The 16,307-nt window shown below is 43.4% G+C and overlaps 1 protein-coding gene and 1 long non-coding RNA gene across 4 annotated transcripts in view; one reads left to right on the top strand and one right to left on the bottom strand.

Annotated features, from left to right (window-relative positions):
• Positions 1-16,307, bottom strand: part of cnnm1 (cyclin and CBS domain divalent metal cation transport mediator 1) — an 85,084-nt gene that overhangs the window by 33,630 nt on the left and 35,147 nt on the right. For all 3 annotated transcript variants that reach the window (XR_011935570.1, XM_072479599.1, XM_072479600.1), the window contains exons 4-5: positions 15,886-16,055; positions 12,477-12,576 (exon numbers count right to left, since the gene is read on the bottom strand). Coding sequence is in view for 2 of the 3 variants with exons in the window: in XM_072479599.1 (XP_072335700.1) it covers positions 12,477-12,576; positions 15,886-16,055 (270 nt within the window). In the remaining variant the exon portion in view is untranslated. The remainder of the gene's footprint in view (positions 1-12,476; positions 12,577-15,885; positions 16,056-16,307) is intronic.
• Positions 1-16,307, top strand: part of LOC140393297 (uncharacterized) — a 75,916-nt gene that overhangs the window by 50,598 nt on the left and 9,011 nt on the right. The window contains exon 3 of the long non-coding RNA XR_011935571.1: positions 10,451-10,559. This is a non-coding gene — a long non-coding RNA (uncharacterized lncRNA). The remainder of the gene's footprint in view (positions 1-10,450; positions 10,560-16,307) is intronic.

Below are 16,307 nucleotides of genomic sequence, written 5' to 3'. Positions count from 1 at the left end.
GGGACTGGGGGCATTCTGGCTTAGTTTGCCGATGATACAAAGATAGGTGGAGGGGCAGGTAGTATGGAGGAGGTGGGGAGGCTGCAGAAAGATTTAGACAGTTTAGGAGAGTGGTCCAAGAAATGGCTGATGAAATTCATCGTGGGCAAGTGCGAGGTCTTGCACTTTGGAAAAAAGAATAGAGGCATGGACTATTTTCTAAACGGTGACAAAATTCATAATGCTGAAGTGCATTATGAAGGGACTTGGGAGTCCTAGTCCAGGATTCTCTAAAGGTAAACTTGCAGGTTGAGTCCGTAATTAAGAAAGCAAATGCAATGTTGTCATTCATCTCAAGAGGCTTGGAATATAAAAGCAGGGATGTACTTCTGAAGCTTTATAAAGCATTAGTTAGGCCCCATTTAGAATACTGTGAGCAATTTTGGGCCCCACACCTCAGGAAGGACATACTGGCACTGGAGCGGGTCCAGCGGAGATTCACACGGATGATCCCAGGAATAGTAGGCCTAACATACGATGAACGTCTGAGGATCCTGGGATTATATTCATTGGAGTTTAGGAGGTTGAGGGGAGATCTAATAGAAACTTACAAGATAATGAATGGCTTAGATAGGGTGGATGTAGGGAAGTTGTTTCCATTAGCAGGGGAGACCCGGGGGCACAGCCTTAGAATAAAAGGGAGTCACTTTAGAACAGAGATGAGGAGAAATTTCTTCAGCCAGAGAGTGGTGGGTCTGTGGAATTCATTGCCACAGAGGGCAGTGGAGGCTGGGACGTTGAGTGTCTTTAAGACAGAAGTTGATAAATTCTTGATTTCTCAAGGAATTAAGGGCTATGGAGAGAGAGCGGGTAAATGGAGTTGAAATTAGCCATGATTGAATGGTGGAGTGGACTCGATGGTCTGAATGGCCTTACTTCCACTCCTATGTCTTATGGTCTAATGGCCACCTTAAATTGCTTGACATAATTCAGTGTTACCAAAACTGGTACGGTGGTTAGCACAGTTTTCAGACTGTAAAATGCCTCCTGACATTCTGATGTCTAATTTCCAATTCTTTTTTAAAAGTTCAATCAGTGGAGCAACCACACTGCTGAAATTTGGCACAGATTTTCTGTAGAAACCACTCATGCCCAGAAATCTCAGGAATTTCCTCCCCGTTGATGGTATTGGGGACTCCCCAATAGTTTTCGTTTTCATGTTTCAAGGGGCCATCTGACCATGTCCAACTGTATGGCCTAAGAGTGTGACTTGGGCTTTTGCAAACTCAAGTTAGTCAAGTTTATCACCAAGCCAGCCTCCTGTAGTTGGTAGAACAATTCCTTTAACTGTTCAAATGCTCCTTCCACGTTTGATTGAACATTCCCAGATCAGATCGTCTATGTATTCTTGAATCCAGAAATGGTCTTGTTGGTTAGTCTTTAGAATGTTGCTGCCACATTTTTCATTCCAAACAGCATAACTTTAAACTGGTATTTACTTAAAGAACTTTAAACTGGTAAATTTGGCATTACTAAAGCATAAACTTCCTTTGCCCTTTCTGATATGTAACATATATTGCAATATACAACGCATAAAAATGGTGTAACATATACTCAAGTATAATATACCATTCATAATAAGGGCTGTAATAAACCACATACGTGTTGAAATATATCACATTTAACAAACGTTAATATACCACATTCATGAAGTGCTGTAATGCAGTACAAATAGTAATAGCTGCAATGTATCGCAAATTGTAAAGGTTGTAATATCAGTCAGCAGTCAGTTAGTGCCATTGGCATGTGTTAACTGGGAAACCCCACCTAGTTTGGTTTTAAATATGGCTATAGGTTCATTATTTCAGCATATTGTTGCAAAACAAAGGTAGTTTTAAAGGATTTATATTGATAAACATTAGAAATAAGGTGGCTTTACTTTAGCACAAGTGGCTAGCACTGTGGCTTCACAGCACCAGGGTCCCAGGTTCGATTCACCGCTGGGTCACTGTCTGTGCGGAGTCTACACGTTCTCCCCGTGTCTGCGTGGGTTTCCTCCCACAGTCCAAAGACGTGCAGATAGATTGGCCATGATAAAATTGCCCTTAGTGACCAAAAAGGGTAGGAGAGATTACTGGGTTACAGGGATAGGGTGGAAGTGAAGGCTTAAGTGGGTCGGTGCAGACCCGATGGGCCGAATGGCCTCCTTCTGCACTGTATGTTCTATTTTCTAAAGGTACTTGCTAGTATCCTTTCAGTAAGTTAATTTTGGTAATAAACTTTGCTTATCCCACTTTTCAATAGAGTCTTCCAAATGAGGAATAAGACACAGATCTGATTTTTTAACTTCACTGACTTTCCTATAGTTCACACATAATTGTTGCGTTCCATCTGATTTTGGTACCATCACAGTAGATGAGCTCGAGTCGCTGCAACTCACTTCAATGATATCATTCCTTTTCGAGAAAATATTTTTATTGGTATTTCAAAAAACAGTTACAACAAGGAGGAGAGAAAGAGAAAAAAAAGGGGGGAAAAGACTGGCTTTCACACAAAGTATCGTACAATAACATAGATTTGAACGGCCAGCTTAGGGCCCCTCCTTGTCACCATAGCCGTGACTGGTCTCCAACGCTGGATAGCATTTACATTTGTACAACAATGTTTGATTTTCAGAACAATCCATCAGGGTTCACTAGGGTCTCTGTCGCTTGGCAATAGGAGTTGTTTCTCATTTCCTCAATCTGTATCCTGGTATGTTTGGGGTCTCCTCCCTCGATTGTCTGTAGCCTTCATTCTGTCCATGTTGGTGGGGGTTGAGATGGAGCCGTGCCCGTCGTCCACTACCGTCAGCGTTGCTCCGTACCTTCCCCATGTCCCAACGGTAGCGTCCATCCCTGTCGGTGCGAACTTGCGGTTATTACAGATGGGGGACCCCTGTGGACATCTTGCTCAGTTGAAAATGACGTCTAAACTGATTCCAAGTCCTAATGGTGGCCACTACAACCGGGCTCCGGAAGTGTAGGGGGCCGGAAGTGATGGGGTGGCCAGCGGACAGAGAGAGGTCCCCATGCAGGTGGTCTCCTCCATTTGGATCCAATCTGGCTCTGGTTCCCTTAGCCATTCACTCAACCTCTCCGTGTTGGCCACCAGTGGTAGAACAGAAGATTTTGTAGGGCCAGGCGCCCCACATGCCGTCCTCATTGTAAAATGGACTTCCATATTCTAGGCCCGAAGAAAAAGGTCATGATTAGTTTGCCAATCTTGCTGAAGGAGGTTTTGGGGATGAAGATTGGGAGCGATCTAAAAATGAAGAGGAACCCAGGCAGCACAGCCCTTTCAGCTAGCGAAAGAGGGAATGAGTCCCATCTTTGCAGGTCCCTCTTCACCTCCTCCACCAAGCTGGAGAGGTTACATTTGAGGAGCCTCCTCCATGTTTGGGCCACTTGGATCCCCAGATACCTGAACTTGCTCTGGGTTACTTTAAACGGCCGTTCCTCCAGCTCCCCTCCTCCCTCTCGGGGGTTTACCGGGAAGATTTTGTTCTTACCCAGGTTAAGTTTGTAACCTGAGAAGGCGCCAAACCCTCTCAGGAATCTGGTTATCTTTCCCCTGCTGGCCAGGAGATTCAATACGTAGAGGAGTAGGTCATCCGCATACAGTGAAACTCTATGCTCTTCGGATGCCCGTCCACCAATCCGCCGATCTAAGGGCGATAGCCAGCCGCTCAATTGCTCATGCGAATGAAAGTATTTGGAGTGCTATACAGGAGCTTCACCCACATGGTTAATCCCTCTCCAAACCAAAACTGTTCAAGCACCTCTATGAGGTACCTCCATTCTACTTGATCCAAGTCTATCTCAGAGTCCAGGGACACCCCGGATGGGGTCATTACTACGTTCAGCAGGCGTCTGATGCTCGCTGTTAGCGGTCTTCCTTTCACAAACCCAGTCTGAGCTTAATTGATCACATCTAGCCTTGCAGCCCTCTAGTCGCCTTGCCAGAGCTTTGCCAGGGTTTTCGTGCCATGTTTCGGAGAGAGATAGGTCGGTAGATCCACACTCTGTCGCACCTTTGTCCTTTTTGGGGATCAATGAGATCGAGACCTGGGCCAGCGTGGGCAACAGCGCCCCCTTAGACAGTGAGTCACTGAACATTTCCCACTGGTGCGGGGTCAGCGCTGCTGAAAATTTTTAGACAGTAAAATAAATGAGTGGGACATCATGGGATTGGAGTAGAAGCTAAAATATCGTAAGCAAATTTTAAAGATATTATTTCTAAGTGTGTGCTTTTGCTTTAATGATATTTGAGAAATTTGACATTCCACAAATATAAACTTTGTCTTCCAAGGCCAAAGGAGCTCTTCAACAGTATTTATGAAGTTAGTGCAGTACGTCTTCACTTAAAGTCACTTAACGTTGACTTACTTTCACTTTGTCAATAAAGTAGCGTCAGTATACCTGTTTTAACATTGCAGGTTTCACATTAGTGTTGTTTGCCACCACCTTCCTCTTCTGTGGCATGCCTACTCGCATGACTTTATCCCCAGTGCTTCCAACCTCGCCTGCAGTCCCTCTTCCTCCTGCTTCAGGCCTTGCCAACTCCTGGCCTTAACTGTTTCCCACCGTCCCCTCACACCTTGCCCATTCGCAACCGCCCCCCATCGCCGATAATTCCCTCTCCCTGACCACGACTCCTCCCTCTCACCTCCCAGCTTCTGTTCTTAGCCAAGTCCTCAGGTCCATTCTTCAGTGGTTCCTGGCTTCTGGCTCAGCTCCTGGCTTCGCTTGTATACTCGGACTAAGTCCTAGGCTCCATGTAGTTACAGAGGACGGTTAGTGCAGGCAGCTGCAGACTGCACTGACCAACTTCTGCCACTGGGTGGAGCCAGGTCAATCTAAATACTGTGTAGCTGTACAGAGGTGCGAACAGACACTAAGTATTTTTTAAAGTTTTAATTTATATATTGTATTTCTTTTATATTTAGTGCTGTATTTTTGTGACAAGTTATTTCAGCTATAAATGCAGTGCTACACATATATGATACAGTATTTCAACTTGTATATTAATTTTTCCCAGGAGAGGACTATCCGAAGGAACCCAACTCTGGCTTTAACATTGATTCCTATTGGAACCCACGATTCACCTAAAGTTGTGTTTTTAAGGAATGCAACCTCAACTTTAAGTGAGGACTTCCTGTCTGCTGTGCTACAATCCCAGATGAGACCCCCAAAAACTATGATCTTGTTAAGAGATCAATAATGTTTCAATTTTTGTTTAAGAATCCAAAAGCCCAGGGATTGCAGGTAGTGTCTCGTGATGGACAGAAAGCAGTTTAGCAGACAGGAAGCAAAGATTGGGAAAAAATAGATCATTTTTGGCAAGCAGTGACAGCGAGGTACCGCAGGGGTGTGTGCTAGGGCTCCAGTTGTTCACGTTCTATATGAATGATTTGGTCGCGGGAACTAAATGTATATCTCCAAATATGCAGATGATACAAAGTTGGGTGGGAGGGTGAGCTGTGAGGAGGATGCAGACTTGCTTCAGCGTGATTTGGACAGGCTGGGCGGGTATATATATGACAGATGCTTTATACGGTGGATAAATGTGAGGTTATCCACTTCGGTAGCAAAAATAGTAAGGCGGATTATTTGAATCGGTGTAAATTGAGAGAAGTGGGTATTCAGCGAGACCTTGGTGTCCTCATGCAACAGTCGCTGAAAGTAAGCGCGCAGGTACAGCAGACAGTAAAGAGGCAAATGGTATGTTGGCCTTCATAGTGACAGAATTTGAGTATCGGAATAGAGATGTTTTACTGTAATTGTACAGGGCATTGGTGAGGCCACACCTGGAGTATTGTGTAGAGTTTTGGTGTCTTTATTTAAGGATGTTCTTGCTATGGAATGCAGTGAAGATTTACCAGGCTGATTCCTATGATGGCGGGACTGTCATATGAAGAGTTAGGATTAATTGGAGTTTAGAGGAGTGAGAGGGAATCTCATAGAAACTTATAAAATTCCAACAGGATTAGACAGGGTAGATTCAGAAAGAATGTTCCCGATGGTGGGGGAGTCCAGAACTAGGGATCACTGTTTGAGGATAAGGTGTAAATTTTTTAGGACTATGGGGAGGAGAAATTCCTTCACCCAGAGAGTGGTGAATCTGTGCAATTCACTGCCACAAAACGAAGTTCAGGCCAAAACTTTTGTGAAATTTCAAGAAGGAATTAAATATAGCTCTTGGAGCTAAAGGAATCAAGGGATGTGTGTGCGTGGGTTGGGGGGGGGGGGGGGGGGGCAGGGTAGGGAGAAGAGAGGCAGGACCAGGGTGCTGAATTGAATGATCAGCCATGACCATATTGAATGGCAGGGCAGGCATCAAGGGCCTCCTCCTGCTTCTATTTTCTATGTTTTTAAGACTTATCTGGACAGGCACATGAACAGAAGGGGTATAGGATACATACGGTTGGTCCAGAAAGGACACGTGATCGGCGCAGGCTTGGAGGGCCGAAGGGCCTATTCCTGTGCTGTATTGTTCTTTGTATGTTTCTATGTATTTACTCAAAGAACGAAAGCCGCGAAATCCACAGCTTAAATCAAAATAATTGTACTATCTAAAACTCAAAGAACATGATTTCTAATGAATACACTCTTGTCTTAAATAGTCAGTTATGTTAAAGATAACAAAAGTGTCATGAACTCAGGTATGTAGAATCGAACAGACTCTTTAAATTACATTGTTCACGTCAGATACTTAACCAAAAATTAGAAGATTAACTGTTTAGTCTAAATGATGTGGAGATGTCGGCGTTGGACTGGGGTGAGCACAGTAAGAAGTCTTACAACACCGGGTTAAAGTCCAACAGGTTTGTTTTGTTGTCACTAGCTTTCGGAGCGCTGCTCCTTCCTCAGGTGAATGAAGAGGTATGTTCCAGAAACATATATATAGACAGATTCAAAGATGCCAGACAATGCTTGGAATGCGAGCATTAGCAGGTGATTAAATCTTTACAGATCCAGAGATGGGGTAACCTCAGGGTAAAGAGGTGTGAATTGTATCAAGCCAGGACAGTTGGTAGGATTTCACAGGCCAGATGGTGGGGGATGAATGTAGTGCGACATGGCCTGCGAAATCCTACCAACTGTCCTGGCTTGACACAATTCACAGCTCTTTAACCTGGGGTTACCCCATCTCTGGATCTGTAAAGATTTAATCACCTGCTAATGCTCGCATTCCAAGCATTGTCTGGCATCTTTGAATCTGTCTATACATATGTTTCTGGAACATACCTCTTCATTCACCTGAGGAAGGAGCAGCGCTCCGAAAGCTAGTGACATCGAAACAAACCTGTTGGACTTTAACCTGGTGTTGTAAGACTTCTTACTGTGCTTAGTCTAAGTTCTGCTTCAATTATTCATTTAAGGGTTGTGATTTCACCGGCATTCCACTTACTCGCGCCAGAACTCTGATGGTTCTAACATTATTTTTCTTTAGTTTTGCATCGCAAACTCTATTGCAGTTTGGCTTTGGTTATCCCTGAAGTTCAACTCATTGTCAACAGCCCTTCACAAGTTCCGATACATCCCGAAAGACGTGCTTGTTAGGTGAATTGGACATTCTGAATTCTCCCTCAGTGTACCCGAACAGGCGCCGGAGTGTGGCGACTAGGGGATTTTCCCAGTAACTTCAGTGCAGTATTAATGGAAGCCTACTTGTGGCACTAATACAGATTATTATTAGTTAGCAAGATTTAAAACTATTTTTAAAAAATATATATATTTATTAAAGTTTTTTAACACAATTTTTCTCCCTTACAAACAATAACCCCCCCCCTCTCGTAACAAAAAAAAAAACGAGAAATCGCGCAGAGCAAGATATATACATGGCAAAATTATATATTTACACAGCTCTGTACACTGGCCCTCACCCGTACGTGCCAGTTTCCCCAACCCTTCATGTTATCTCTTGCTCATCCACCCACCCAGGCAGTCCTCCCCCCCCCCCCCCCCCCCCCCCCAAGGTTGCTGCTGCTGCTGACCGACCTTCCTCTTACCCTCCACGAGATAGTCTTGGAACGGTTGCCACCGCCTGTAGAACCCCTGCGCAGACCCTCTCAAGGCGAACTTAATCCTCTCCAACTTTATGAACCCAGCCATATCATTTATTCAGGCCTCCAGGCTGGGGGGCTTCGCCTCCTTCCACATTAGCAAGATCCTTCGCCGGGCTACTAGGGACGCAAAGGCCAGAATGCCGGCCTCTTTCGCCTCCTGCACTCCCGGTTCGTCCACTACTCCAAATATTGCTAGCTCCCAGCTTGGCTTGACCCGGACTTTCGCCACCTTAGATACTGTTCCCGCCACTCCCCTCCAGAACCCCTCCAGTGCCGGGCATGACCAAAACATATGGACATGGTTCGCCGGGCTCCCTGAGCACCTTCCACATCTGTCCTCCACCCCAAAGAACCTACTCAACCTCGCCCCATCAAGTGCGCTCTGTGGACCACCTTAAATTGTATCAGGCTGAGCCTGGCACACGAGGAGGAGGAATTAACCCTACCTAGGGCATCAGCCCACAGACCTTCCTCGATCTCCTCCCCCAGCTCCTCCTCCCATTTACCCTTCAACTCTTCTACCAGCGCTTCCCCCTCTTTCAACTCCTGGTGTATTACCGACACCTTGCCCTCCCCGACCCATACACCCGAGATCACCCTATCTTGAACTTCCTGTGCCGGGAGCAACGGGAATTCCCTCACCTGTCGCCTCACAAAAGCCCTCACCTGCATATATCTAAAGGCATTTCCCAGGGGTGATTTAAAACTATTTTAGCCAACACTCAAAATTTCAGCTGAACTCTGAGAAATATTTTCTCTCCTTCAGCCAGCTTGTTCTCAAACCTAAAACCTAAACTGCTTGAACATTGAATCGCACCCTTATAACTTAATTTATGATGACCCTTTCCCCCTTTCTATTGTTTATCTCCTAGGCAGCCTGATCACTAAATCATTCACTGAAAGCCAAATGCTTTACCACCATCCCCATCAAATCCGAGGGAAACAGAGTTCTAAAATAAATCATTACCCAACACTCACATGGCTGCCGCAGCTAAGATTTATTTAATTTAAAAAAATTTAAAAATTTCCTCAATCAACACGGTGTAACTTTATCACAAAAGGATATTACAGCAAGACTAATAGTGTATTAGCTCAGTGGTTTCAAACTGATTGCTGATACAGGATCAACAGAAGTGTAGATACTACAGCAACTTCTGTATTTCAGCGTTTAACTGCATCATGTGCCAATTCCCGATTCAGGAGGAGTAATGTCCGAGAACACAGATATTTCTGCTGTCTTAACTAATTAAAAATCCATGTAATTATAATGCTGCTTCAGCAAAAATAATTACAGTCAAGGCATAGAAAAGATGACCACAGTCAATATTCAGTCTCATGGGTATGATGTTGTTGATTCTTTGCCTTCGGAGTTCCTAACAAATTTAATATTGGCGGCGATCATGCACAAAGATCATAACAAAGCTAGAATGGAAAACAGGCATGCCCATTAAGTGAAATACCATTAGAAGTTAATGACCAATGTTAATCGAAACAAAATAGCAAAACGTCATATTAACCATCACCTCCGATGGCTTTGATGCAAGTTGGATTCGTTTGTCACCCGAGTTATTTATATTTGCACGAGACTGCTATTGACACCACAGGAAAAGTTATAAAGAATGCCACATTATCCATACTGCATCCTACATAGTTTCTCTATTGGACATGGAGTCAAATAACAAATTATGTTTCCAATTTTCTCAAGATGTTGACTTCTTTCCCGAAAATGATTTCAAAAGTGTCACTTTCTGGGATTTTGCCCAAGTTGTCAGTATTCATGTGCAAGGCTGGACAATGAGCATCAGCAGGATTCTTGATTTCTGCAGACATCACAGCTGAGACCAATCTAGTCCTCATCTGATAAGGAGCAAAACGTCTAGCTGATTTTTCTCTCCTAACCCACTGAGCTGGGGCTAATGGGAATGCCTCCAATTCTGCCCTGGAGGAGATCAGCTAAGACAGCGTAGCCTAGGAATCAGATCTGGAGCTTTCCTCATTCAAATGGCTCAATAGCCTGCTGGATAAACTCAGAGAAGCTATCAAAGGAAATTGTTTAAAGCATCTCACAAGAGGGTGGGAAGGTAATTCGGTCATGTGCATTGGTACCGCCTTCCCTAATTGAAAACAGGAGAAAAATGTGAGCATATTTGTGGCAGGTTGCATGAGAGGGGTATGATATTCCCATAGTTAGTCAATGGAAGAATATGTAATGATTTGCACTAAACTAAAATTTCTCTGGGCTGCACAAGTTTTTGGGAAAAGTGCACATCCCAGCAGGAGGTTAAAATTAGAGTACCTCTGCTCCAAAAAACCATAGCTATTGCTCAAGCAATGAACAATGTCATTTTTTCTGTTCCTCAGGAGCCATTAGAAAATGTGATCCTGTGCATCAAGTCATTCAGCAGATAATCAAGGATGAGAAAATTCCTTTCGCCCATCCTAATTCACCCATCCAGAGTTATTAAATACGGTTAGTATTTGGTAGTTTATTCCTTTTCCTCCACCCCCAAACTTAATACACAATTTACAACATCCGGGTGTATCCCCAGGGAACAAAGACATTCATATAGCAGGTACCAATTTCATGGCAATAATGGTTTAAGTTTTTACCACACAGAAAATGACTGATCACAATTTACATTAAGACTCCATTACACTCTATTTTCACTGATCTTTATTATGTTTTAGGAAAGAGACTCTTCTGAAAAGGAACCTATTGAATACCAATAATATTAGTTGCACTTTTTAAACTGTCTTTCACTCAATTGCACAGTCTTTTCACAACAGCTAGTTCTGTACCTTTACTGAATGTTACTGTTGAAGTCAGTGCAGGAACCAAGTTAACAATTAAGCTAATTATAGTTATTTCTATACAGGACTTTATGAGATTAGTTAGTCTCTCAATCTTAATCAACTGGTAGCACAAATAAAAACAGAAAATGCTAGAAATACTCAAGTCAGTAACATCTGTGGAGGGAGAAACAGAGTTTATGTTTCAATTGAAGTGAGCATTCATCAGAATGAGTATCTCCACCATGTTCTTAAAGAATTCCAATATCCACATTTTGTTTGCTTTTGAATTAATAGTTCAAAGAAGCTTTTACAGACCAAAACCAAAATTACAACTATTGAACGGAAATATATAAACAACTATACGAATTATAATAGTCCATCACAATAAATTATCACAGATCCTCAGTATCGCAAAAGGGAACTGGTTATAGATTTTTAATTTATTTTTCCAATTAAGGGGCAATTTAGCGTGGCCAATCCACCTACCCTGCACATCTTTGGGTTATGGGGGTGAGACCCACACAGACACAAGGAGAATGTGCAAACTCCACACGAACAGTGACCTGGGACCAGGATTAAACCTGGGTCCTCGGCACTGTGAGGCAGCAGTGCTAATCACTGCGCCGCCCGTCACAGGAACATGTTATGGTGAAATGAAGTAGAATAGTCAGTTTTGCAACGCAGGGCAGGATTTTTTTCAGATGGCAGAGTTTCCCATCCTGCCACCTGAAGATTTGGCGAGCAGCCTCATAATCATTCAGCACACGAAGGGGAACTGGCTGGAGGCAGGACCTCCGCCCATTTACTTGGGTGAAGTCCCGGCTCAGAAAGCTGCTGGCCAATCAGCTCTGTAGTCCCGGCAACAGGATCGGGACTACAAACAGATCCAGATTCCAAGTCCTGGATGCGAACCTGCCAGTGCGGGACTGGAAGATTTTGCCCATAAATCTTCTGGGTACAATAATGCAGATTGTTACGACATCCTGGGCCAGTGCGCTGGGCAATTCCAGCCCCCTCGACCTGGAGTCACAACAATGTTGATATTAACTTTTATTTTAAAGTACCCATGGTCTTCTGCAGCCCAATAACTAACTACAGTCATCAGGTTTATAAATTTAAACACAGTTAACTTTTTATTAAAAAAAATAAATTTAGAGTAGCCAATTATTTTTCTTTTCTACTTAAGGGGCAATTTAGCGTGGTCAATCCACCTAACCAGCACATGTTTGCCTCCCACAGTTGTTAAAAATTAACAATGCAACCAACTGGGGAATTCAGGCAACTTCATTCAGCCGCTTGCATTGTTCATGTGTGCAGAGGTAGTTAGAAACAGTGCCACACCTCTGGCAGACAAAGGGAACATCATTAAAAGTTTACAATTATAATCGCATCCATTTTCAATTTAACATCTTGATACTAAAATAATAAACGTATCCTTTCTTAAAATGGTGCACAAGTGAACCAAGCAAAATTAACTATGATTGTAGAAGCTTATTTGAAGCTGGTAAAATAAAGCTTCAGCTCCTTCAAACATCTCAAAATAAATGCTCTAAAAGTTATCTTATGAACTTGTTAAAAAAAGAGAAAATACTACCTGAAGAAACCATAGGGTATAGTGCAGGCACACCGTAATAAGTGAAAGCTCCATTTTCAAATTTCAAGCCTTCTTTGCTTATTTCAACTTCCACCTTTCCCTGTGTGAAACAATCATTGCATGAAGTCACATTTAAGTAACACATTACTGAGCACTGCAATAAACAGATAGTGTGTCAATACGTCTGGTTATTACAGAGGCAGAGGCAGCAGGGGGGGGGGGTTTGCGTTGCCAAACTTGCTTCATTATTATTGGGTGGCGGTGGTAGGAAGGAGAAGGGGTAGAGTGGGTTAGGATGGAGGAGGAATCTTGTAAGGGGTCTAGTTTGAGGGCTATGGTGACAATAGCATTGCCAATGGCTCCGAGCAGGTATTCAGGGAGCCCAGTGGTGCAGTCCACGGTGAAGATATGGAATCAGGTGAGGAGAGATTTTAGGGTGGAAGGGATTTCGGTGCTAACGCCGCTGTGCGAGAATCATGGGTTTGAGCCGGGGGGGATGGATAGTGTATACAGGAGGTGGAGGGAAGTGGGGTTGGTCAAGGTGAGGGATTTATATTTGGAGGAAGGGTTCACCAGTCTGGAGGAGCTAAGGGAGAGGGTAGAGCTGCCGAGGGGTAGTGAGTTCAGGTATCTATAGGTTAGGGACTTTGCGCGAAAGGTCTGGAAGGGGTTCCCTAGATTGCCGGGGTACACCCTGCTGGAGCGATTGCTGCTTCCGGATGTGGAAGGGGAGGCAAGAATTGAGGATATATACAAGTGGCTGGGGGAGCAAGGAAGCGAGCAGGTGGTGAAGATCAAGGAGAAATGGGGAGCGGAGTTGGGAATGGAGATCAATTGTGGAGTTGGGAATGGAGATCATTTGTGGAGTATGGAGTGACGCACTGCGAAGAGTAAACGTCCTCTTGTGCAAGGATGAGCCTGATACAGTTCAAGGTGGTGTCGGGCAAGAATGAGTGGGTTCCTTCAGGGGGTAGCAAATGAGTGTGAGAGGTGTGGGCGGAGGCCAGCGAATCATGGCCACATGTTTTGGGGTTGTGAAAAATTGGGAAGACCCTGGGCAGGAGTGTTCACGGTCTTAGCCAGGATGGTGGAGGAGGGAGTGGACCCGGTCCCTTTGGTGGCGATATTTGGGGTTTCAGAGAAGCCGGAGCTTATGGACAGGAGGAAGGCCGATGTCATGGCCTTCGCCTCTGATTGCACGGCGATGAATGTTGCTGGGGTGGCGGTCGGCATAACCACCGGGGGTAGCAGCATGGTTGGGTGACCTGTACAACTTCCTGCGGTTTCACGGGGTGTTTATTCGCTGTAACCTACTTTGATACAAGTTTGAATAAAATGCGTTTTTAAAAAAAAGTCTGCTTACTTCTATTCAATTTATCCCACTCACAACTTTAAAGACTGCCCATTTTGGATCCCTATATATATCATTTGGCCTTCAGATTCAATTCTATTTCCTCCGAAAAGTGTTTAGCCTTCAATTCTCACCTCCTCCAGTGACCAAGATCAGGAAGTTAGGCAGGTGACTTGCAGGTGCAAATTCATATTTTGCCACTCTGATACCTCTTACATTTGTCTCGTTCGCAATCCATCACATTCACACCTATACCTCTTACCTCATCTGGAAAGTGAGCTGTACTGAATACAGTGAGGCTTCCTGATACTTAGAGATTTGACAAATTTCTGATGAGCAAGGAGATTCAGAAGTGAGGTTAAGATAATCAAAATGAAGTGGGTTTGCTTGACATAGGTGCCATTAAAATTATTTATGAGCTGATCTGAAAGCCAGATTAAGAAGTGCCACGCAATACAGAATTTTATCTGAAGGGGAAATATTGGCAGGACATCAGAGAAGACAACATTCAAAGATCATGAATAAAGAGAAAAGTAATCAGGTGTCATAACACTGGACTAGTGTTGGGTGAGGTTACTGGGTGATGGGGATGGGGTGGAGGTGTTGGCCTTGGGTGGGGTGCTCTTTCCAAGAGCCGGTGCAGACCCGATGGGCCGAATGGCCTCCTTCTGCACTGTAAATTCTATAAATTCTATGCTCAGCCACCACCAAGCACCTGACTTTTGATTTATGATCAGCGGTGTGAGTTTATGTTCTCTGCTTTATTAGATTATTTTAAAAGTACTCTGTTCTATTAGATTATTTTCTCTGCTGGTAACATGCACTGTAATGCCAAAGAATTCTAAAACCATTGGGGTAAAACATCCACACTTAATGAATGATTTGAACACAATAGTTCCCCATTTGTTAAAAAGATCATTTGTAAAAATTCCAAAATGGTCTATTTGCTAAAGGCACAGCTAGTATTATGTGCCAGGTTTGACCTCCATTCTATGGCTAACATGCTGATACAGCTGAGGGGGTAAGCTTGCTAGAATTGGACTCAGCACCCAGGGAGCATTCCTACGCCTGATCTATCCCACAACCACTGCTAAAAAAAGGGTCCATCAATGGGTGTTAATTGAGCAGCATTCGAATTTGGCTGTGATACCATGTCTAGTTAAACACGTTTGCATATGGGTACTTGAATGCAGTACGAGATGACTACCAATGTGTATGGAAATACGCACCAGAAGAAACCATCAAAGGAAGACAGAATATTGTGGGGAGAAAACATGTTATAAAATTGTAACTGATTACTAGGAAGTCAAATTGTTACTGTGTCCATAGCAAAATGTTTGGGTTGAACAGCCCAACTGTAATATTAAACTGATATCCTGGAACTTTCAGCCTATTACCTTCAGGAGCCAAGGATATTTCTTGGCTTAGAAAACTTACCTATGAATGACTACCTCCTGGAGGAAATGAAGTATAATAAATTAATGGAATATTCTCTAAGGGTTCACATTCTAATTGAAGCAATCTCAGTAGGTCAAATGAGACATTTTTGCCTCATACTTTGATTTCCATCTGCAGCTTTCTAGATGCTTTGAAACACACTTGTTTTTTTCTTTATTTTTTCACGGGATGCGGGTATCGCTGGCAAGAACAGCATTTGTTGCCCGTCCTTAGTGGTCCTTGAACTGAGTGGCTTGCTAGGCCATTTCAGAAGGCAGTTAAGAATCAATCACACGGCAGTGGTCTGGAGTTGCATGCAGGCCAGACCATGCAAGGATGGCGGATTTCCTTCCCTGAAGGACATTAGTGAACCAGATGGATTTTAACAACAGTCTATGATAGTTTTCATGGTCACCATTACTGTGACTAGCTCTGTATTTCTGATTTATTAATTTGAATTTAAGTTCCACAAGCTGCCCTGATGGGATTTGAACCAGGTCACCAAAGCATTAGCCTGGGCCTGTGACATCACCACTACGCCACCATCTCCTCCATATAATACATTAGTGCTCCATACACATAATAACCATGAAAGAGCAAGGAATTTAGACAGGTACATACCTGTAGGATCAGCGCAAAGTAGTCAACAGGTTTATTCCGCTGATAAAGATGTTGGTCAGGGGACATTTTGTTTCCCCCGTCATATTTTAACTCCCAGATGATGTTAGGATGTTTCAGAAGTCTTAGCAGAATCCTGTCTGATATATGTGTGCTTTTAAAAGGTTCCACCTCTGTTCAATTGAGAAAGAAACAGTTAGCTTGGTTTGACTATGTGAACTTGAATGTCTTTAATATTTTGATATCACCATGCTTTCCACATTCTAACAAAAACATGATTATTTTTACCTAATTCCTCCCAGTTCATAATCACTACACATTTAAGTCATTTAATTCAAATTATATGCCATTTTGAATATTTTTAAGGCACAAAATATATTGTGTCATTTAATGCAACTTTTAAATTATCAACAGACTATCATTTC

The sequence above is a fragment of the Scyliorhinus torazame genome, chromosome 16 (genome assembly GCF_047496885.1).
Source record: "Scyliorhinus torazame isolate Kashiwa2021f chromosome 16, sScyTor2.1, whole genome shotgun sequence".
Lineage (NCBI taxonomy): Eukaryota > Metazoa > Chordata > Chondrichthyes > Carcharhiniformes > Scyliorhinidae > Scyliorhinus > Scyliorhinus torazame.
Note: the sequence above shows the minus strand (reverse complement) of the source record. Positions and strands in the feature narration are given on the sequence as shown.